This window comes from Alosa alosa, chromosome 12, assembly GCF_017589495.1.
Source record: "Alosa alosa isolate M-15738 ecotype Scorff River chromosome 12, AALO_Geno_1.1, whole genome shotgun sequence".
NCBI lineage: Eukaryota > Metazoa > Chordata > Actinopteri > Clupeiformes > Clupeidae > Alosa > Alosa alosa.
The window spans coordinates 24,385,158-24,408,685 of record NC_063200.1 but is presented as its reverse complement, the minus strand read 5'-3'; the positions used below and the strand labels follow the sequence as shown (position 1 = coordinate 24,408,685).

The 23,528-nt window shown below is 45.9% G+C and overlaps 1 protein-coding gene across 1 annotated transcript in view; it reads left to right on the top strand.

Annotated features, from left to right (window-relative positions):
• Window positions 1-21,478, top strand: part of map3k1 (mitogen-activated protein kinase kinase kinase 1, E3 ubiquitin protein ligase) — a 47,385-nt gene extending 25,907 nt beyond the window's left edge. Inside the window, 19 exon segments of the mRNA XM_048259096.1 lie at window positions 348-578; window positions 1,156-1,356; window positions 1,637-1,753; window positions 2,450-2,598; window positions 3,123-3,244; window positions 4,711-4,792; window positions 7,312-7,489; window positions 7,739-8,029; window positions 11,883-12,017; window positions 12,450-12,543; window positions 13,182-13,374; window positions 13,620-13,905; window positions 13,908-15,182; window positions 15,284-15,436; window positions 15,742-15,904; window positions 17,092-17,223; window positions 17,737-17,879; window positions 20,621-20,752; window positions 20,966-21,478. Coding sequence (XP_048115053.1) covers window positions 348-578; window positions 1,156-1,356; window positions 1,637-1,753; window positions 2,450-2,598; window positions 3,123-3,244; window positions 4,711-4,792; window positions 7,312-7,489; window positions 7,739-8,029; window positions 11,883-12,017; window positions 12,450-12,543; window positions 13,182-13,374; window positions 13,620-13,905; window positions 13,908-15,182; window positions 15,284-15,436; window positions 15,742-15,904; window positions 17,092-17,223; window positions 17,737-17,879; window positions 20,621-20,752; window positions 20,966-21,115 — 4,227 coding nt within the window. The 3' untranslated portion in view covers window positions 21,116-21,478.
• The last annotated feature ends 2,050 nt before the right edge of the window (window positions 21,479-23,528 follow it).

Sequence of the window (23,528 nt, the reverse complement as noted above, 5' to 3'; positions counted from 1 at the left end):
AATGTGGTATTGATCATCATATTCATAAAACTCTCTCTGTCTCTCTCTCTCTCTCTCTCTCTCTGTCTCTCTCTCTCTCTCTCACACACACACACACACACACACACACACACACACACATATACACACACACACACAGACACTACTCAGGGAAATAAATGTGGCATTCATCATCAGAGAACTCCCACAGACATAAACACGTGTGCACACACACACACACACGCGCGCCCACACACACTTCTTCCTGTGATGTAGTCTTCTATTGTCCATCCTACCGCCCACTCCCCCCTAACGTATATCCTTTCCCCCTTCCTGTCCTTGTTCCCTCCCCCTCACTGCCCCATCAGGTGGTCAAGCCCATCCCACTGCGGCCCGATGGCAGCGAGGCCGGGCAGGCCGGCTGCGAGGGGTCCCAGGCCTCCGCAGGCTCCTCCCCACAGAGCAGGGGCCGCCGCAGCCCCTCCCCAGGGCCCTCCTCCTCCTCGTCGTCCTCCTCCACCTCGACCTCGGCCAACGGCAAGCTCAGCGGAAAGCCTGATTCCCCCGGTGTGAGGAGGAAGAGGGCATCCCCAGTGCCGGTGAGTGTCGCGGGGGAAATCTGGCCCTTGCAGAGTCACACACTCCCTCTGCCACTGCCACAGGGCCCAATAAGCCAATCCCCACAATACAAAGCTCCATAACCAAAGATGTTGTCCAGCTTCATTCAGGAATGGACAGGCCTAAGCATATTACTAAGTTATATTACATAAGAGCTTTGAAACAGCTTCCTTGTTCCTAGATTATTTCCCTGAAAAGTGGCCTGCTTTCTCCAGGGGATGATCTCCATTTATAATTCATTTATTCCATTGAAAGTAAAGCTGTAGCTTCAGGAGAGTTCTTTTCTCCTCTTTCTAAGAAACCACCATCCTCCTTAAATGCCTCTTCTCTGAACAGATTGAGGGTTTCGGCTTTTGAAAGCTTTCGCCTAATCAGAATATCGCTCTGTAATGGAGTGGCTGAAAAGCAATGTCCATTGAACTGAGAAGCCGGCCGTCTGTCGCGTCCGCTTGATGCAATCTTCACACCATGACTCGTTTTGTGTGTTTGTGTGTTTGTGTGTTTGTGTGTGTGTGTGTGTGTGTGTGTGTGTGTGTGTGTGTGCGCGCGCACGTACAGTTCCAGAGCGGGCGAGTCACACCACCTCGCAGGGCTCCCTCTCCAGATGGCTTCTCGCCTTACAGCCCAGAGGAGACCAGTCGCCGGGTCAACAAGGTCATGAGGGCCCGCCTCTACCTGCTGCAGCAAATAGGACCCAACTCCTTCCTGATTGGAGGAGACAGCCCTGACAACAAATACAGAGTGTTCATTGGTCCACAGGTAGGTCTGGCCTAATCGCCCGCAACTTTTAACTCAAGACAGACATGTTGTATGCTTATTTTGTATAAAAGTATTTATTTAGATGCCAGGCAATACTTGACCCAACTGTGTCTGTTAAATAAATATGAATGATTATATTATCCTTCTGTTCCATGAGGCTGGCTCTGAGAGAAATGGTGTACAGGCACTAGAGCAGAATGCCTGGGGTATTTGCCAGTCATAAAAAGTGTGTGTGTTTATGTGTGCGGGCTTGTTTGTGTGTTTGTTTGTTTCCTTGTAGACTTGCAGCTGTGGCCGAGGCGCGTTCTGCATCCATGTCCTCTTCGTCATGCTCCGAGTGTTCCAGCTGGAGCCCTCCGACCCTCTGCTCTGGAGGAAGACCCTCAAAAACTTTGAGGTGAGAGAGAGAACGCAGCAAATCAAACTACCATTTTGGCTTCTATAGTTTTTGTGTTGAATTGAAGGATTTGAGATATTTCAAGGTGTAGTACACCATTGTATCTCAGACACTTTTTGTCAGATTCAGGGAATTTCTGCTCACAGTCCTCTAGCTGTGCATTTAGTGTTAAACCCTTAAAGGTGTACCATCACAGGAATGTTGGAAAATGAACGTTCTAAAGAATATCTGGGTTCATTGAAATCTACATAGAATTTTAGAACCTTGAATTGTTGCGGAACAGAATCTTATGTTAGAATCTTCAAAAACCCACACCTTTTAAGAATTCTGGTTCTTCTGGCGTTGGAAATGGTAATCAAACATAATGGCTCGGACTATGCCATACAATCTCAGTCAATCAACATGGTACTTAAACAGCATGGAAGAGAAGGGTATAATTTGATTGACTGTTAAGTTCAAATATGAACATTTGGGGAAACCAAATCCAAATGGCAGACTGCATCTCTAAACAGGGGAATGCTTCTGAAGGCAGATGAGTGTATTATATTTCAACCAAGAGAATTTGTGGGTGTCTGCAAAATTATTTTTCAAAGAGTATCATTTATGACTGGAACTGTTGTTAAAGTTGGTGTGTGTGTGTGTGTGTGTGTGTGTGTGTGTGTGTGTGGGGGGTCCTGTCTGGTGTGTGTCACCCAGGTGGAGAGTCTGTTCCAGAAGTACCACAACCGGCGCAGCTCCCGGATCAAGGCGCCCTCACGCAACACCATCCAGAAGTTTGTGTCACGCATGTCCAACTCGCACACCACCTGTCCTTCCAGCACCTCCGCCTCCAGCACGGAGAGCAGGTAGGACTCTCGCTCAGCCACCCACACCACAGCAGAGGGTCAACCAACAGGGGAGGTGTACGTGGGAGGAGCACAGTAGCACAGTAATGTTGGGTGTTTCTTTTAAAGAACACATACATCCACGGATGCCTATCCTCCTTTCAGTTTACTGCCTGGCCTCCATTGTGTGTGTGTTGTGTTTTTACACTTCACTAAATAGATATAGATCACAAGACGCCTCTCTCAGGCAGTGGTTGAAGTGAAAGGTTGCATGTTAATTGTTTTTAGAAAAGGTGTTTGTGTGTGATATGTTTGCTTGTTGTGTGTATCGGTAAATCTTTATGAGGACATTCCAGTAACTCTGTGTGTTAACACCATGCAGAAAAAAAACTGTGTAGGTGGTGTTTTTACACTTCACTAAATAGATATGGCAAGACATAGAGATCACAAGACACTTCTTTCAGCCAGTGGTTGAAGTGAAATGTGTATGTTTCTGTCTTTGTGGGTACATTCAAGTAACTTAGTGTGTGTGTTTGTGTCTTCAGCATGAAAGATGAGGAGGAGCAGATGTGTCCGATCTGTCTGTTGGACATGTTGGACGAGGAGAGCCTGACTGTGTGTGAGGAGGGCTGCAGGAACAAGCTGCACCACCACTGCATGTCTATCTGTAAGTCCATAAGAAGGTGCCACACACACATGCACATGCACACACATACACACATGCACACACATACAGCGCTCATGCACACACATACAGCGCTCATCACACTGTGGAGTCCACCATGCACAACATAGCATACCGTTACAAATACCCTAGTGAAATACAATACAAACACAACTCAGTATTTACAATTAACACCATTTACCATTAGTGTCATTCCATGTCCAATCAGATAAGGTTGTTGCTGCACCGTCTCAGATTTTGTTGAAACCTTGTATATATCAGGAATGGGTCCCAAAACATAGGTCTGTAAAATATTTCTGTTCAAATCCTATGTCTTCGTGTTATTTTCAGCCCTTGAGATTACTTAAGTTTTACAGCCCGAAAATAACTTTTTCTGGTAAGCAATATTTGGGCATTAATATAATGAAAAGTATTATTCATAGGCAGCCCAAACTATGTAGGGTGGAAGACACATGTTCTCAGTATGAACCACTGAACCATTAACAGTTTGTAATATCTAACATCACCAGTTTTGCACTTCTAGGGCTTTATATAAAACGAATGTGCATACAGTACAAACTTTTAATGGTCCAATCATGAATCATCTTTGAGCAAAATCTGAGACTGCAGCAACTATTTTTTCCTGGATTTTCTCTGGTTTGACACAGAATGACTTATTAGCTTGTTGGAAAACACAATCTATGTTTGAATCTATGTGTGTCTCTATTTATTCACTAAAGAATCATTAAAAGGTTTGATCTGGGCTTCTAAAACGATTCACATTTAGACTTAGTGATGAAGTGATATTGAGAGATAGAGAGAATGAGTGCTTGGGACGGAGAGGGAGAGAAAAGGTATAAAAGCAGAGTGTGTTGGACTCCTCTGACATTTAGTGACTCCTGACAGTCACCCATGAGAGGTTTTCCAGCTCAGCGAGCCTAGCGACAGACCACACACCATCGCACCCATCCTTGCACCATTCTCTCTCTCTCATCTCTCTCTCCCTCTCTCTCTGTCCCTCTCTGTCTGTCCCTCTTTGTCTCACACCCATCCCTGAACCATGACATTACACTGCCCTTCTCCAACAAGCCCATAGCCTCGTGCAAAAGACACCCTGTCCTCCTGCACTCTCCCTCTCCATATCCATCTCTCTCTCTCAACCCCCCAAGCTCTCTCTCTCTCTCTCTCTCCTCTCTCTCCTCTCTCTCCTCTCTCTCTCTCTCTCTCTCTCTCTCTCTCTCTCTTCCTCTCTCTCTCTCTCTCTCTAACCCTCCAGTCTATCTTACCCTCCAGCCCCCCCTCTCCGTCCCCATGTAATTGGGACAAGGGCTTCATCTGTGGCTCGATCCCAGCTGACGGCCAGTCAAAAGACATTTTTCTTTATTCATTGAAATGTGACTGGACGAAATGTGAGTCTTAAATATATATATATTTATATTTATTTAGTTGCTTTATTCCGATGATTGCAGGGGCAGAGGAATGCAGGCGAAACCACGAAACGCTGATCTGCCCTCTTTGTCGAGCCAAGTGGAAGTCCCATGATTTTTACAGGTAACTGAATCTGAATGCAAGTGTAATGCAAGGTTATTGCTTTCTAGAATGTTTTCTCTGTGTGCTTTTTTGGTCTGGCTTGCATCCTCAAGGACCGACAGGATATCACACATTATACACATCTGGGCCTCTGAGAAAATGAAACTGGGAAAGCTGTACGGTTCAATGCAGCCACTTGATTTATAACAGCTGCAAATCTGTGTGTACTTTCGAGTGTATGCATTACTTTCTTTACATTTGTAAGAAATCTAGTGGCCTCAGTTAACTATTTTGGAGATATTTTATTTTAAAACTGTAAGCCACCAGGAAGTTGTTCTCCTAAGAAAGTCTTGTGGAAGCGGCCGGAATATCGTGCATTGTTGCGTTGATTAGGTGACGAGGTGACGACGTCTGTCCTGTCCCCGTGTCAGGAAGCACCTGCTGCTGATGGTGGGTGGGTGGGCGTGTGTGTGTGTGTGTCGCTACCGGAACAGCTGCCGCCGTCGTCGCAGTTAGAGCAGACAGATAAGACGGAGCACAAGAAAGCGGAAATTTCAGCGGAAGCCTTTATGGGGGCCGGTGGCATTATGCACAGTAGCAAAAGGCCACCGGAACTGGGTCTCCATTGGAATGGAAGTCGGAGAGAGAGAGAGAAAAAAACCACAAAGCCGTTGAAAACGCCAGCCAAATGTCTCGATGCCACCCCAGTACCACACTGTGAGTGATGCAGTGTGCCAAGTAACTTCTCGTCAAGCCTAATCCATCCCGACAACCAAGCCCCCATCCCCGTGGCAGCCCAGGAATGTCGGTGTGAACTGGACCCAACTTAGACCTCTTGCCCTCCAAGCTTCTTTTATGCGTTTCCTTCTCTCTCTCTTCGTTTTCTTCATCAGTAAGGCATAGCTTTCCCTCCTGCAGATGGAGTCTGCACTCAAGGATAAAGTCCAAGGTCTGCTACCAGTGGGACCTAGTCACTGATTTACCAAAGCCAAGACAGATCCATGTGGGCGAATGTTTAACCAAGTTTGGTTTGATGTTTGAATAGTTTCCCCCTTTTTCTCTGCCCATCTAAGGAAGTATAAGTCAAGCATGGCTGTGTGTCTGTCCAGTCACCAATTAAAGAGTTATTTGCTGATTTCATAGTCTGAATGATTTATGACTTCAAAGCATGACCTATATAATAGATTTCAGATCCCCTAAGAAAGTAAAAACAGTAATGTTTCCTTTTGAATGAGGCATGCTATTTAAGTTGTCAAGACACAGGTTTGCACAGGGCCCGTGGTGTGGGCCACCAGGCCGTATTCTGGAATGTTTCTCGGCCATTGGATCCCTTCCCTTTCTGGTGGTTAGGTGAGCTAGACAGCCAGGCACCACCCGTGTTTTGTGTCTCTGCCCAGGTTTGAAATGATAGCAGCTACTTAGAGTTGAGGTGTTTTCCCCCTCTAGACATGAAAATGCCACTTTGGGGGATTCTGCATGTTTTCAAAAAAAGCATCCGTGAAACACTAGCCCGTTGTTTTTCCCCGGGAAACAACCATAATTATTGTAATTGTATGGAATAAATATGTTTTGTTTTCCTTCCAGAGTGTTGAAGTATGAACTTTGTCCTTTTGTTGCTTACTAACACATCCATAAAAGTACAGTTTTTAGTACAGTAAAGTACAGGAACACATCCATTAAAGTACAGCTTAAGGCTTTCTTGATACATTTTACTACTTTGTCAACTATTTCAGACAAAGTTCTGGCCATTATATGGTGAAGGGGACTTTCTACTTAACAAAGTGCTGGCCTTGTTTGGGTGAAGTGTATGGTAATGTGTAGAAAAAGTATGTTTTGCTCACATGTATAGGATAGCGGCTAATAGCCTACAGGGAGCATCGCTCTACTTCCAACAGATGTCGTGACACAGTGGAATGGTATTATGTTAATGTAATTTAGCCACAAATGGGAGTGCTACATGACTGAACAAATCCAAGATGAAACCAAATAATTTGATACACTTGTTTTGAGTAAGGAGCAAGCTCTTATTAAATATACTTATATACTTACTTATAAGCTCGCTTTCCTCAAAACATCTGCCTTTTTTGGAGAGCCCAGATGGATGTAGTTTTTAAACAAATCCCCCATTTTAGTCTTTTTAGTGACAGAAAGTGTGATGGTTTCTTTTGACAGGTACAGATACCATATAAGTACAATTCAAGGGTCATGTTGTACTGCATGCAATGCCAACTGTACTTCACATTGCATGCAAAGGTTTTTGTGTACCTGTAATACCCACAACAGTACCGTGTGCCATTTCTGCCATATTTTAGCTTTATTCTTCTACTTTGGTTGAGTGTCTGTGGATAACTTTTGCTTCCATTCATTAATGCCAAGTAAAAGGTTTAGAAGTTGCAAAGAGCTCTAAGGAATGACCACTTAGTCTCAGCATACAATAGAGCTGTAACAGCAGAAATTCATAATAGCAGCGTTGTTTATAGGTGTGTTTACTCTACTGACTGAAAACAAATAGAAACAAACCTGCCCCTTTCTTCCCACAGCCATGACCCATCCTCCTCCGTGGAGGGCTCCTCCAGCCGCACCCAAAGCCAGGCCTCCTCGGCGGCCCACAGCGAGAGCCCGCGCCTGGGCCAGCCGGAGGGTGACTTCACCCTGCCCCACTACGGCGTGCAACAGATCCCACAGACCTACAAAGAGCTGGCCGAGCCCTGGATCAAGGTGAGCTACTGCAGAGGACGGACATTTTGGAAAGGGCCGAGAGTGGAATGGAAGGGCAGCGATGCTCTTCATAAAGCATCAATACAGTTCTGCTTGTTTCATTTGAAGTCAGTTAAAGCAGTAGAAGTCACACTTAACATAAGGAGTTTTTTTTTTCAGTCTATTCTTTTTGTCTTTTTCTCTCTATCCTTCTGTTCTTTCTCTCTTTCTTCCTCTCTCTCCATCTCTCCTTCCTCTTCCTCACCCTAGGTCTTTGGCATAGAGCTGGTGGGCTGCCTCTTCTCACGGAACTGGAACATCCGGGAGATGGCACTGCGGCGGCTGTCGCACGACGTGAGCGGCGCTCTACTGCTGGCCAATGGGGAGCGCTCGCTGGGCGGAGGGGCCAGCGGAGGAGGAGGTGGAGGCGGTGGTGGCGGAGCAGGAGGAGGGACAGGAAGTTGCGGGGAGGTGTCCGGCGAGGTGGTGGTGGAGTCCTGCTGCAGCGTCCTCTCCATGGTGTGCGCTGACCCTGTCTATAAGGTCTACGTGGCCGCTCTGGTAAGATCACACACACACACACACACACACACACACACACACACACACCCGGCCTTTGAGTTACATTCACTTTCTTTAATCAGTTTAATCACTGTGTGTGGGGTGGGGTTCTGTGGGCTTGCTGTCTTTGGTCTTGAGATTAAGAGGCCACAGAATCAATTCAAAGCAGACAGTCATCTCTGAGAGAGCAAAGAAGGGCCACCTTACAAATGGAACGCAAGACACAACTTCACCCACAACATTAAATCACAGAGTGGCGTCTGGTGCAGCCATTTCTGTATCCCATTTGGGAATGCTGCCTTGGAGATGTAAGGAAGGTTATGAGTGTAAACACACACACACACACACACACACACACACACACACACACACACACAAATACATTTTCCACCCATGACATTCAAGTTATTTTGTTTACCTTATGGATGTCATGTCTAAGTTGGTCATAAAAATAGGCGAGTTAAAGAATAACAAAACTTGAATAAATAGCCCTTTGAGCCTGTAGCATGTATATTATATCAATTCTTTCAATGGGCACTATAATTTAGCAACCCATTTCCTGGTATTATTAAGACTGCAGTACTATATGATAAAAGATTAGTTTATCAGTTGCATCATACGGGTTTGTCATGTATTGGCCCTCTAGAGGTTTATTAACCTTTTGAATGAATCTTTCATTGTTCTGTAGTTTGTCCAAATCTCACTTAGGAGGTCTCTCACACAAAACAACCCCCCTGTCTTCACAAACACATACACAGACAGTTTATTAGTCATCAGCGCCAGGGGATCTGAGAGCACAAAGCAGAGAGAGCATCTTGAGTGCAACGTCCAGATTGTGCACTTTCTCTTGTCTGCCCAGTTGCTAATCTGCCCAGTGCTAAAGTTCAGCCTCATAACACATTTTCCCGCTGTCAGTCTGCCTGTCCCTCTTAAACGTCCAGTTCGGCCGGGACATTGAAAAAGCGACAGCGGGGATCTACAACTGCTGAAAGAAAGGTTTCTTTTTTGTCCTCTTGCCTTTCCCCTCTCTCTCTCTCTCTCTCTCTCTCTCTCTCTCTCTCTTCTCCTAACCTATTTAATCTCTTCATAAAGAACAATAGCTCTTGAGGGTTTCTCTCTCTATCTCTCTCTCTCTCACTCTCTTTTTCATAATGTCGAGCTTTGGGAGTTGACATTTCCCCCGGGCACTTTTCTTCAGAGAGTAGCATTTATGAAAACAACAAAGTTCTGTCCTCTAGCTGGGGGTGGGACACTGGTGCTGTGTGTGTGTGTGTGTGTGTGTGTGTGAGGGGTGGCTGGGGGGGGGTTCATTGGACTCTAGCATATTTCGTGTGGATGGATCGCAGTGCTTCTATATTCTTGGGCGACAAAGGAAGAAGGGAGTGGCCCTGTGCTAAAAATACCTTGCGTGTCCGCATCTCAAGGGAAGGGTCAGAGATTGAGCCGAAAGGATACTTTGAAGAGAACTTTTTTTTCCCTCCTCCTTTTCTGGTCGTAAGGGCTTCTTTTGTCCAGGGCCGCAGAGGCTTGGACAAAAGCATGCAGCCCACTTAACATGTGCAGTATCTACAAGGGGGAATTATATGGGCTTTTTAAAAGGCAATGTGGGGAGTATTTTGTGACTTTCAAAACAAAATATGTCTATGAAAATGTCTTTTGGAACACCGTATGCATGCATGTTGTTGGTACATACTGTATCTATCTTTGGGTATGCGTTTAAGTGTTGCTTTGAGGTGTGTGTGTGTGTGTGTGTGAGCGAAGAGGGGGAGGTACAGTAGAGTGCTGAAGGAGTAGACTGTTAGCTGGGTCTGTCGGCACTGGGCAGAGGGCCAGTACGATCCTCCATCACTCATCACTCCCCACAGCTACACTTGGAGTCAGGGTCAGTGTGAACCAAGATCCCCTCGTTTTCTCTCAGTTTCTCCCTCTTTTCAAGGACACTGAGTCATTAATTGCTCTGCTCGTTTTTAGTTAAAGTAATGCTGGAAAGATTGAATCATGAACCCCCAAATGCTCCATCTAAATAATTTTTTGTCCTAAAACTGACAGTGACTGATAATTTGCTGTCAATTTTGGGGATAACACAGTTATTTTTGTGTGTTGACGTGTCTGTTGACAAAACATTGCATAGACTCGTTATCATCTGTTATTTCTGCATGTGTTCAAAACAAACTTTTAAAGGAGCCATACTATACACTTTGTTTAATAACAGTTCCTGAGATGCTTTCGTAAGGTCTGCAAGTTTTTGTCATGATTCTCTAGTATACTAATTCATTTTATAGGAAAAATTTGGCTGATTTTGCTGTAGATTTTATTCTGATATGGAATTTCACATGTCGTATAGCCTAGGCTTCTATCTGGCCAACATCGTTAGGTATGTTCCAGGTGAACTGCTAGATTGCTAACAGGGGAGGGAACATAATACATAAGAACAGTTCTGATGTAGAAACAATATGCTTTTCTAATCTGTCTGTGCACTGTGACCCTTTTCTTTTTATGGCCATTACAGCCAGGAAAGGGGACAGTCCAATTTGAAAAAAAGCCCACTACGCCCCCTAGTCACATCAGCATATCTTGTTGTAAAGCCAAAAGAAAACAATAGTTTCCTGCGGCATGATCCCTTTAATCTATAATCCTGTGGTCACAAATCTGTCAAATCTATCTTCAAATCTGTTCGCTTCATCTCCATCTTAACAGAACCAAGGCTCTTTTTTAAGCCAGTTTCAATGTGGCCTTGGGGTCATTCCCAGGCGACCACGTGGAATATCAGGGTCATAACACTCTGGGGTCAAAAGTGCATCCCTTCCTCTTTCACACCACCACGGGAGTCGTGTTACAACCATGCAGCGGCTCCGACATTGCCCATTTACTAGCAGTCGCAAATAGACTCCTCTGTGTCTGCAGAGTTTTGCTTATAAGGGGCTTTTTTATTATTGTCATGAACCCAGACACTTGAGGACTGTGGCTGTTTCAGACAGCCCAGACATTTAGCCATTCTTGCCTCAGGTGTTTCTTATCTCCAGTATGTCTACCCCCCAATGATTCACTCACATGGGCCTTCTTTCTCCTGAGTTTCCCCTGAGGTGTGTGTGTGTGGAGGGGGGGGGGGGCATAGGTATGTGTGTGTCTCTGGTAATGCCTGCCTAGGTATGTGTGTGTCTCTGGTAATGCCTGCCTAGTGTGTGTCTCTGGTAATGCCTGCCTAGGTATGTGTGTGTCTCTGGTAATGCCTGCCTAGGTATGTGTGTGTCTCTGGTAATGCCTGCCTAGGTATGTGTGTGTCTCTGGTAATGCCTGCCTAGGTATGTGTGTGTCTCTGGTAATGCCTGCCTAGGTATGTGTGTGTCTCTGGTAATGCCTGCCTAGGTATGTGTGTGTCTCTGGTAATGCCTGCCTAGGTATGTGTGTGTCTCTGGTAATGCCTGCCTAGGTATGTGTGTGTCTCTGGTAATGCCTGCCTAGGTATGTGTGTGTCTCTGGTAATGCCTGCCTAGGTATGTGTGTGTCTCTGGTAATGCCTGCCTAGGTATGTGTGTGTCTCTGGTAATGCCTGCCTAGGTATGTGTGTGTCTCTGGTAATGCCTGCCTAGGTATGTGTGTGTCTCTGGTAATGCCTGCCTAGGTATGTGTGTGTCTCTGGTAATGCCTGCCTAGGTATGTGTGTGTCTCTGGTAATGCAGGTATGTGTGTGTGTCTCATAGGTGCCTGCCTCTGGTAATGCCTGCCTAGGTATGTGTGTGTCTCTGGTAATGCCTGCCTAAGAGATGAGTGAGCGAGCTAGAAGGTAAGCGAGTGAAACCTAAACTATGAAATCTGTGAGTAAACATGCTTGTTTTTGGCGTTTTGTCTGCAGAAAACCCTGCGGGCTATGCTGGTGTACACCCCCTGCCACTCACTGGCCGAGCGCAGCCGACTGCAGCAGCTCCTCAGGCCCGTGGTGGAGACCATCCTGGTCAAGTGTGCCGACGCCAACAGGTACCTTCACCGAGTTAGAACCCAAATGCCTTTCAGTAACTGTAAAAGGAGCCGTTCTCCACTCTATTTCTGGTGGGAAATGTGTCCTGTTTGTTTTAAGACTATTGATTGTTTTTAGATTAGTGCAGTGGATTTGGGAGGAGTTTTACGTAGTGATGGTGCCCCATGAATATGACTGCTTGAATTTGAATTTGCTGCCACCTAGTGGTAGAATTTTTGTACATGTACTATAAAGATATGATAAGTGCCTACTTCCTCTACAAATGAGGGCACAACATTTGAAATGGCTATTGTATTATAGTGTAAATCTGCCAAATTGGGGATTAAGTACAATTAATGTTTTCTAACAAATGATCTCTCAAAATAAGATCTTATTTCATGGGGTGGTGGTGGTGCTTAAAGCGTGTTCATTGTTTGATGTGTGTGTGTGTGTGTTTGTCCACAGCCGGATACCAGCCAACTGTCTGTGTCCACTCTGCTGGAGCTGTGCAAAGGGCAGATGGGGGAGCTTGCGGTGGGAAGAGAGATCCTCAAAGCAGGTAGGAGCTCAAAACCGCCTCGCATAACTCAAAGTAAAACATTCAAATCTCTGTAGCTATCAGGTCCCTAAGGACCACAAGCCACCTTTCCAACTCACATTTCTCTGTTTATTTTAAATTCAAAGCACGTTCTGAAAAAGCCGTTTGGGGTAGTGGCACTGTTGGGGGTAGAGGCACAGTATAGCCATTGTTACATTAATCAAGTCAGTTCATTGAAAAACTGTTTGTAAAAAAAGTTGCCATGTGTAATGTCCGCCAAAAAAGCAATTCATACTCCACATTCCATAAAAGATGGGGGCAGTATACCTCCAGAAAGTGAGTTGGCCTACCTTAGAGTAACAACCGAGACACGTGTATTGCAGTTTGGCTGGTGGTTATGTTGCCCACATACCGCCTCCCATGGCCGAAACTGGTATTATGACACGTGTTGGGCTGTGGCTAGTAATTTAGCATGCTAATTCAGGTTGATATTTCTGCAGCACTATACCTTGTCATTTTTTTAATGACACCATCACCCTTATTTCTTTTCATTCTTTTGACGTGTGTAGCTCATTTTTTGGATATTTTTACCTCAATTGTTACACATGGCACCTTTAAATGATGTGACTTTAAAGTGAGGGCTATTCTGCTGTGTGCAGGGTCCATAGGCATCGGTGGGGTGGACTACGTCTTAAACTGCATCCTGGGCTCCCAGACGGAGTCCACTAACTGGCAGGCCCTGCTTGGCCGTCTGTGCCTGATCGACCGGCTACTGCTGGAGTTCCCCGCCGAGTTCTACCCTCACATCGTCTCGGCCGGAGACTGCAACCAGTCGCAGAACCTGGGGGAGAGGTGAGGATCAGGAACCATCATTGTGAAGTCACAAATAAATTACATGAATAAGTGAATAGAGAAATGCCAACAGTTGATTTCTGTGTGATCAGTATGTTGCAATCCACATCTTGTATATCAAGTGAATATTTGGATATTCTATTGGTGTAGATTGGTTGATTGACACTGTCCAAATATAACATTAAATGTGAATGTTGACTAGAATAGTTTTGTTCATGACTTGTGCCTTCCTCTCCCCAAAGCAGGTACCAGAAGCTGCTGCCACTGCTGAGCTTCGCGTTGCAGTCCATCGACAACTCCCACTCCATGGTGGGCAAGCTGTCGCGCCGCGTCTTCCTGAGCGCGGCGCGCATGGTGGCCCGCGTGCCGCACGTCTTCCTCAAGCTCCTGGACATGCTGAGCGCCACCAGCTCCACCCATTATGCCCGCATGCGCCGCCGCCTGCTCGCCATCGCCGAGGAGATGGACATCCTGGATGCCATCCACCTGGGCCTGGAGGAGCTGCAGGCGACCCGAGAGCTTTGAGCCGGGGTGGCGCCGCCCGCCGGGCCGGGATGCGGTGCGCCACTTCGCCGCCCGACGGCCCCGCCCGCCCACAACTTCGCCCGAGCAGCGCGACGGAGTGCAACTCGCCGGCCCACACCGTGCAGCTGAATGCGGCAGGCAAGCAGAGGGGAAGAGCCCATCAGCATCAGCACCAGCAGCATCAGCACCAGCAGGGATGTCCTGCTAGGAACTCAGCAGCTGCAGCAGCGGCGGGGGTTCCCGAGGACGTCCTGGCGGAGCGTCTGGCGGCCATGTCGGCCGGCGCCCCCCCAGCGGAGTACCCAAAGCCCCCCGTGCAGGCCAGAGGCCGGCCGCAGAGCCAGTGTCTCAACTCGCCGTCTTCCTCTGGTCAGTCTCAGCCGAGTCCGGCGCTCCTGCCCTCCCCCTCTGCCCCCCATACCCCCGCCTTCCCCACGGACGCCCCCAGCCCCAAGACTGCCCCCAGGGGCCTGCCGGGCTTTGTGCCCAGCAAGCTAGGGGCCGGCGCCTCGCCTGGCGCCCAGCGCAAGTACCCGTTGCAGAAGCAACCAGGAGCGGGCGGCAGCGGCGGCAGCAGCGGTGCCGCCAGCAGTAAAGACACAGAGAAAGACCCGTCAGCCGTGTTCACCCAGTCTCGCCCGCTGCCCTCCAGCCAGATCCACAGACCAAAACCCTCTCGGCCCGCACCCTCTGAGGGCACTGGCGCCAGCGGCAAGCCCATCTGCCCACCACCGGCCAAGGGCAGCTTGAAGCTGGAACTGCATGACTCCGCGCTGGCCGCCTCCGGCCCCGGAGCCGCCGAGGCGTCGTTGTCGTCGTCGTCGCCGATGTCCGCCTCGGCCTCTGGCCCCGCGGGCGCCGGCACGCTCATCCCCAGCGAGGACACAGTCTTCACGCCGGTGGAGGAGAAGTTCCGCGGGCTGGACGCCTCCGCCGAGCTCAACTCCAGCATGGAGGACCTGCTGGAGGGCACCATCATGCCAAACGCCGGCGAGGGCACGGTCACCTTCCAGTCCGAGGTGGCCGTGCTGTCCCCGGGTGAGCAAGGGGGCACCCGGGGTAACTCTAGCAGCAGTAGTAGCGGCAGTGGCGGAGGAAGCGCCACCCGCGGCACCTACACGGACGACGTGGCGCAGCACCAGAAGTGCAAGGAGAAGATGGAGGCGGAGGAAGAGGAGGCGTTGGCCATAGTCATGGCCATGTCGGAGTCACAGGACGCCCTTCCCATCATCCCCCAGCTGCAGGTGGACAAGGGAGAGGACGTCATCATCATCCAGGCAGATGTAAGTTGTACACATCAGGTTTATGTAGCTAAACCTTCAACAAACTCTTCTTATTAATCATTTATTCTTTATCATTGATCCTTTCCTGGGTTGTCCTGTAGACGCCGGAGACGCTACCTGGCCATACCAAAGCGAAGCAGCCCTACCGGGAGGGGCAGGAGTGGCTGAAGGGTCAGCAGATCGGCCTGGGGGCCTTCTCTTCCTGCTACCAGGCGCAGGACGTGGGCACCGGCACTCTCATGGCTGTCAAACAGGTGACCAGTGGTGTAGTCTACGTGACGCGCAGGACTACGCAGTATACCCACTTAAAAAGCATCACCATCTCAGTATACCCACTTAAAATAGGCAAGGATAGGTATTAACATTTGGGGTTGATCACAGAATACCCACTACCGAGTATCTATTTGTGATTGCTAAAATGCTACAAAAATCTCATAGGGCAAAATGGTGTAGTGTAGATCATCTAATACTCACTTAAGTAATCTAGCGAAAGAGTTTTTCTGTGAAATGTCTGAATATGCTGCTAAATGTAATGTCTCCCTCTCCGTCGGGTTTCTAGGTTACGTACGTGCGCAACACGTCGTCGGAGCAGGAGGAGGTGGTGGAGGCTCTGCGAGAAGAGATCCGTATGATGGGCCACCTCAACCACCCCAACATCATCCGCATGCTGGGCGCCACCTGTGAGAAGAACAACTACAATCTTTTCGTGGAGTGGATGGCAGGTACAGTGGGCATCAGGACTCCATATGGCATAAGATTACGATACTATAGTACTACATTATATACTGTATTATACTATACTATACTATAGTTCTATAGTACTGTATTATACTATACTATACTATATACTATAGTATACTATACTATAGTATAGTTCTACTCTACGCTACACCACAGTAAAGTATAAGTGTAGGTGACGGTGAGGGGTTTGGTGCCTTGCTCAAGGGCACTTCAGCCGTGCCTACTGGTCGGGGTTCGAACCGGCAACCCTCCGGTCACAGGTCCGAAGTGCTAACCAGTAGGACACGGCTGCCCACAAAAGCACTCTGTATTACCAATACTATTATCAACTCATCAGCATAGGTTATAGGGCTGTGCAATTAATCAAATTAACTGATTCATCATGATTATGACTTCCAACACTTATGAAAACAACATAATTATACGTAATTACATAAATATAATGATTGTTTTGCTACATTCAATTTCATAACAAGTTGTCATGTGCATTATCTTTTTACATGCATTTCACCTGATTTTATTAAAAATTCAATTTGAAAATGTAAAAAAAAATAAGTTTTTGAAAGGTGAGTCTTTAAAGAGATGCTCCCCAGCACTAATCATAGTTCATGTTCTGGTTCTCCTGTGGAGCCCAGTGGGTGGTGTGGACTGTAATGATTGGGCCTGAGGGTGGAGGTAGCTCAGCTGCAACACCAGCCTCTCTCTTAGTGCTCTATGTCCTGCTGAGCCTCACGCCCCACTAACAGTTTGCCCCACAACCATGAATTCATTCTGTTTTTAGATACCTCAAACAATAGGGCTTGTTTTTCATTAATCAAATATTTGCGCCCGGCTCTGTCAAATATGAACTGATTTCTATAAAGGGAAAAGTTGGGTAATAAGGCCGCATGCAAGCATGGAATATCAGGGGACCGAATAAAGGGCCGTTTGAAGTGTTGGAAAGCAGAAGGTTGCCTAAGTAACCCCTCACCTTGACACATGGATGGTCCAGTAATGAGCCATTGTCTCACATTTCCTTTTTGGCAGGGTCACACTGTGGTCCTATCTCCCGCATCTTGAACATTAGATGCAGGAACCTATCCTGGAGTTTTCGTGCAACTTTTTTTTTTTTTTTTAAATAAAAGTGCCTTGCCAAAGCAAGCATCCCCTCTGTGTTCCCACCCTGCAGGTGGCTCCGTGTCGCACCTCCTGAACAAGTACGGGGCCTTCAAAGAGGCTGTGATCATCAACTACACCGAGCAGCTGCTCAGAGGGCTGGCCTACCTCCACGAGAACCAGATCATCCACCGGGACATCAAAGGTGAGCGGGAAACTAAGGAAGTACCCCCCATGACCCAGACACACACACACACACACACACACACATGCACGCACGCACACACCCACGCACCCTTGCTCCTTTACAAACACTCCCCCCCCACCTCCAAGCTTAGGTGTCCAGTGTTGAGGCCTCTAGGAAGGAAGAGGCTCCCACCCAAAGCTTTGGCCCTCTCGGGCCTCCCTTGCTCAGCTGTGGCTTTGAACCACAAAGAGAAAGGTGCTTAAGAGGAGCTTTTTTATTTTTTAACCCCCCACTCCGCGCCCCCACGATAAGCCTACCCCTCCTTACGCAGTCACACCCTCTCATCTACTTCCTGCCGGGACAAAACACTCGATTTGCAAAATGTAGCCTGTGGTATCATCTCCCTGGAATTATTGGTGGTGAAAATGTAAAATGGACTTCTAATTTCCAAAATCCACAGTGCTGGTCCCCGTCACTGCCTTCCATGATGTATTGTGTTAATTACCTCCTTCTGTGTCCTTTGTACCCCAGGTGCCAACCTACTTATTGACAGCACCGGGCAGAGGTTGCGGATAGCAGACTTTGGAGCGGCTGCCCGGCTGGCCTCCAAGGGAACAGGTGCAGGAGAGTTTCAGGGCCAGCTGCTGGGAACCATCGCCTTCATGGCCCCAGAGGTATGGACTCTCGGTACAGCGGCATAAATGTTTAGTTTATTCCATCGAAAAAAAAGAACAACATTTCATTGCACACCTTCATCTGTGACCCACTGGCAGCGCATCAGAATTGAAGTGCGTGGCAATATCTTTCATTCTATTGTAAGTTCCTTCATACACTTCATGGTCATAGGAATATGGGCTTGGCATGCTACACTGAAAAATGTTGCACACTCAAAGTAATAATTGAAAAAAAAGAAAGAAAACAGGTTCTTGACCCCTCTGTCAGATACTGACCCAGCATAAGCAGTCTTTTACTGCCCATTCGTCTCAAGTCTGGAGACAGGAGGACAAAAATCCACTGTCTTCTCAGTGAAACTCACACTTTTGACCTGCACGACTAAAGTCTAAGTCAGGGTTTGTTTGTTTGGGCTACGCTCTCCTTTCACTCCCTGTTGGAATATTTACAACACTTGTGTGGACGTGTGGATGTCAGGGTGAACACTTTCCAACACCAGCCCTTGGGTCAGCACTCAGGCTTTTGGTGAAGTTTGAGTTGGCCAACTTGGTGTGTTTCTTTTTTTTCCCCTCCAGGCTTGTGTTGTCCTCAAGTCCTATGCATCCACAATGGGCAAACTCTTGGGCAAGACCAAAGTCTTCCTCTAGCTTTTTCAACTCTGTCTATTTAAATGTTAATGGCGACCTGCCCAGTCCCAACGCCCGCCCAACTGCCAAAGCTTGATGAAATCCAGCGGCCATTATGCGGGGCATTCAGTCTCACGTGTGCGGTCAGGAACTGGGCAAAGTGGATTTGGAATCTCTCACTAACTCCAAATGAAAGAAAATTGTAATCCTTTTGAGGTGGCCACAATAGCCGGACCCCTTAATTCCTTATTGTCATTGTGGCCTGAACCTTGTTTAATTAGGAGGGGGAGCTCAGCTATCTCTCTCTCTCTCTCTCTCTCTCTCTCGGTCTCAGAGTAGCTCAGTTCATTACACGGAGGCCACCCTCTTCAAAATGAACAGCGTAGCTTTCCGCCTCCTCCTCCTCCTCTTTCGGCTCTGAAATGCAAAGAGTAAACAGCTTCTTTTTGCGTCAAGGTTTGATCTCTAGAACTCCAGAAAGTGGCTGCGTGTTACAACTCACAGTTAGTCTGCTCTCTGAACTATAGGGCTGATCAATGCGTGCATTTGTAGCTGTTTGGATCCTATTCTTTAATTCTGAGCTCATTCAAAGAACAAGAAAGGGAAGACCGAGTGATCTCTGCCCATAGAGTACAGATGTCCTCATCCTGACTGCTAGATATGTGTGAATGGAGAAGTTACCACAGTGCCCCCTAGTGCACTTATTGTTTACTACCAGAAAAAGTCCTCATAAAGAATGTATGGCAGTTGCCTTTGTGACATTGCTCCAGAGAAGTTACCTCAGTGCCCTCTTGTGACACTTGGTGGTATTGCTGTAAAAAAAGTGGTGTTGGTCAGGGATCAACAGATGTTCTGCTGTGTCTTAACCAGGAAGTATCTCCTGTGTTGTTGCTTCAGACCAAGACAAGAGCTTATGTTATCAGCTTTTAACCTTTTGTTCCTACCTCTGTAAATCACAGAGTACTGTAAGCTTCAGTGACCAAGATCAGGTATTCAACTCCCATCAGGTGTGTGTAATTTGGGTTTGACTGGAACATTGGTGGCTGTTGACTCTCAAAGCAAGATAGTGGATGTGTACTTTTATATTTTAACCTACATTTAAACATTGATTCAATCAGTTGCCCTTTTTGAACCTGATTAGATGGAAAAGTTATTGTGTTTTTCAGGACGGTTTCAGTGAAATGGATAACATCCACGAGGTGGATTAGGTAGCATACTGTATTTGTACAGCACGTGAAAAGCTAGAATTCCATGTCCAGCGCTTAAGTGCGTTGCGTAATACACATTTATAGAGTCTCTTGGGCAGATTGCTTTTTCATTGTTTGCCTCCCCCTCCAAGTTATCCTACTTGTCCCTATCATTGATCAGGCGTGCGTTATCACTGATACGGCATGTTCCTTTATCTTGATACAGCTCGGCACTCTCCAGCTTACTCATTCAGCAAACTTAAACATTCTCTCAAGGCTGTCGATAGTACTCGTCCTGCAGTGAGTTCAGGATATGAAACTGGGCATTTTGAAATAGGTACGAAAAATTTAGTTTATCTGAGTAGAAGTGGCCACACGTTATTTCATCAGATTGTTTTGAGCAAAATTAGACTACATGCTCTTTGCCCACTACCACAAACAGAAGCCTGCCCTTTGTACCCAGCCAGTGTAAAGGGGGCAGTGATGTGTGGTTTTTGATCTGTTTACACATTGAGGGGGCACATAACTTCCAGACTTGCGTGCTAGTCTGTGGATGTTGCATCACTTGTTTTTTTTTGGATGCGAGCACACGCATGTACACGTGTTTAGCCCAACTGATGCCAGCTGGGTCAGTCAAACACTACTGAAATAAAAAAATATATATTCCATCACAACATGTTCTCAGTTGACTGTTCCTTTGGGGTTTAGTCAAGGCCTGTGTTTGCTTGGCGGTCACTGTAACCAGTAAACTTGTGTACTTTGGCGAGATGAGTTTTGAGTGGAGAGGATATTTAGACTGTGTTTGTTTTATTTTGTTTGTTTTGGTTCGAAGGTTTGAAGACCATAAATCTGATTAAACAGAAACTGAATCAGTCATGAGCGATGTTGTCATGACGATGTGTTTATGTTTTGCTTGTGTGTCTGTGGCAGGTGCTGAGGGGACAGCAGTACGGGCGCAGCTGTGACGTCTGGAGCGTGGGATGTGCCATCATCGAGATGTCCTGTGCCAAGCCACCCTGGAACGCTGAGAAACACTCAAACCACCTGGCTCTTATATTCAAGGTATGACTGTCCTACATATCCACATCCTCATTGGTTCTTTGAATTGTTTTCTTCTTCTAGTTCATGCCATGCTCTTATTATATAGTTGGTGCACAATATTGTAAAAGGGTTTACCGTACAATACTTTTATGATATTAGGGTAATGTATGAATGCATCCTTACGCATCAGAAGGATGTGAGAATGACCCAGTTTACCCAACTTTCACCCCTCAGATTGCCAGCGCCACCACAGCCCCCACCATCCCCCCTCACCTGTCGCCGGGGCTACGTGACGTGACGCTGCGCTGTCTAGAACTCCAGCCGGCTGACCGCCCTGCCTCCAGGGAACTGCTCAAGCACCCTATGTTTCGCCTCAACTGGTAGCAGACCCCCCCCAACGTCTACCCCAAATCCTAAAACCCTCATCCCAAGTCCCCTTTAACCCTCATCCTAACACATATCATCCCTTAGCCCACCACATGTATGGAGATACTACTGAAGGCCCCCTCCTCTAGCCTGCTGCCCCCACATCCCTAACCTCACACCTCTCCTTGTCCCCCTTGCACACGCATGCATACACATACATGCACGCATACACACACACACTGCTTTGGTCGCTGTGCCCAGGGACACACAGCCACACAGGGAACATGGCCTCCGCCGAAGGACCCGGGTACCTTTTTTTTTGCAACACACATCGACACACGCTAACACACCGACAGACACACACTCTCTCAGACACACACACAAAGATATATATATATATATATATATATATATATATATATATATATATATATATATATATATATATATATATATATATATATATATATACACACACACACACACACACTCTTTCACCTCCCCTCATATCTCTCACACAGCCCACCCTCATCTCCAGAGCATGAGAAGCTCCCTCCACCGGTGCCTTTGTCGGAGTGCCATGCATCAGCTAACTGTACTCACTCTGCTGGCTTGTTTTTAGCCATTACTTTTGCAAGAGGTTTAAAAAGGGGGTTGCCTGTTATATCTCAACCTAGTGGTTTGTGATATTACTTTAAATGTAAGCATTAGACAATGGATATGACAACTTAAATCAAAGTCGATTTCTGCTTTTTACAATGACCATTGTTGTGGAGTAAAGGAGAGGTGTAAAAAATGTTGTTAAAAAAATGTGTTTGTTAATTGCATCCTCTCGTGTAAAGATTATGATTTGATCATTTGTGCATATTACTGTCAGGCCATTATAATAGCTTGGGGAAAAACATCTTGGAGGTGAATCAGGGAATGGTGACTTTTTTTGAACAGAAACTTTGCTAGTTTCAGCTAGCCAATCGCTGAATGTGAACGCTTATGATACTGTCATTTGTTTCGATGTTTCCTTTGTTACTAGATATTTTAAGCTGAAAATCCCATATACGATTCTATGATTTTGTGTTTTCAAAGCATTCAACAGCTTTTGTGTTTGTGTGGGTCTAACTGAGACAGTGAGTTGTTGTCAAAGTTTTAGAGGTTATGTCATATAAGCAAAAGGTTGAAAGGATGCTTTGAAGTTGTCTGTTTTAACATTGATCGGAAGAGTTAGCCCACTGTTACTTTCAAGCAATGCAGATATTTCTGTTTCTTTGATTTTACCGTTGACATTTGATGAGACCTTTCAAACAAGCTGTGTCATTTCATGCAGAAGCAATCTATTCAAAAATGTTCACTGTTCAGCCATTCTCTAGGTGCTGGTCCTCTATACAATGTAATGCTACGTTTCTGATAATTTGTGATTTTAAACTTTGTGATTGTTTTTTTTTTTTTTTTTTTTTAAAGAAATCTTCTTAAAACATTTTAAATATGTTTTTTTAGAATGTATATCAGAGGTTTTCTAAGTCACCTCCAGGTGATTGTTTTCTATATAAACTTAAAAATGCTGTCAAACTATTTTGGTGGAGGGATATCTCTGAACTAAAGGCAGACCATTCTGCTCATAATTGTTTTGTTTTTTTTAAATCAACTCATCTCTTTTATTAGAATTGTTGCGCATGTTCCTCAACCTTGTTAATCATGACCCATAACTCTTCAAGTGATCATCTTGTTAAAAAAAAAGATTACTGATATTTACATTGATTATGAATCAGACAATTGTTTTCAAAGTGGGATATGCATTGCTATTCTATGTTTGTGATTCCCTTGACAAATATATTATCAAGGGATTTAATTTTTCACATAACAAAATCAGAGAAATTTAAATTTTATTTAAACAAATCCGATTTTCTTTATATGGAGTACAAGCTGATCAAGCTTGAAGGGTTAGAATGTAAATAGATGAAATTTTGGTAGCTAAAATTATTGTACTTGACTCCTGTATTTTTATACCACACTGTTTTCCATAAATACATATTTTTGTTCCTGCTTTTATTTCTTTTTTTTCTTACCTTTCGTTGTCTTTGTAAAAGCTTTAAAGTTATGCACTCTTTGTCTTTTTATATACTGGAAAAAAAATCTGTTTCAGTCAAATTCATAAATGCTAATCAGTATTACTTCAATATGTCATGTTTATAATTCTTACCAATATTTCAATGCCTTTGGAATTTCTTCTTACCCACCTGTGTCTCAACCAGCTTGCTGGGCCTTTGTTATGTATTTTATTTTGATGCCTATGTGATGTAATCTTATGCCTTTTTTTTATCTGAGCTGGACTGACTTTGTTTGTCTGGAATGATGCTGTCTCTTGTGTCACTTGGTGGTACTTTTTTTTTTGTCAAGAACGTCTTTTGCTGTTTTTATTCCAGTCTCTACTACCTCA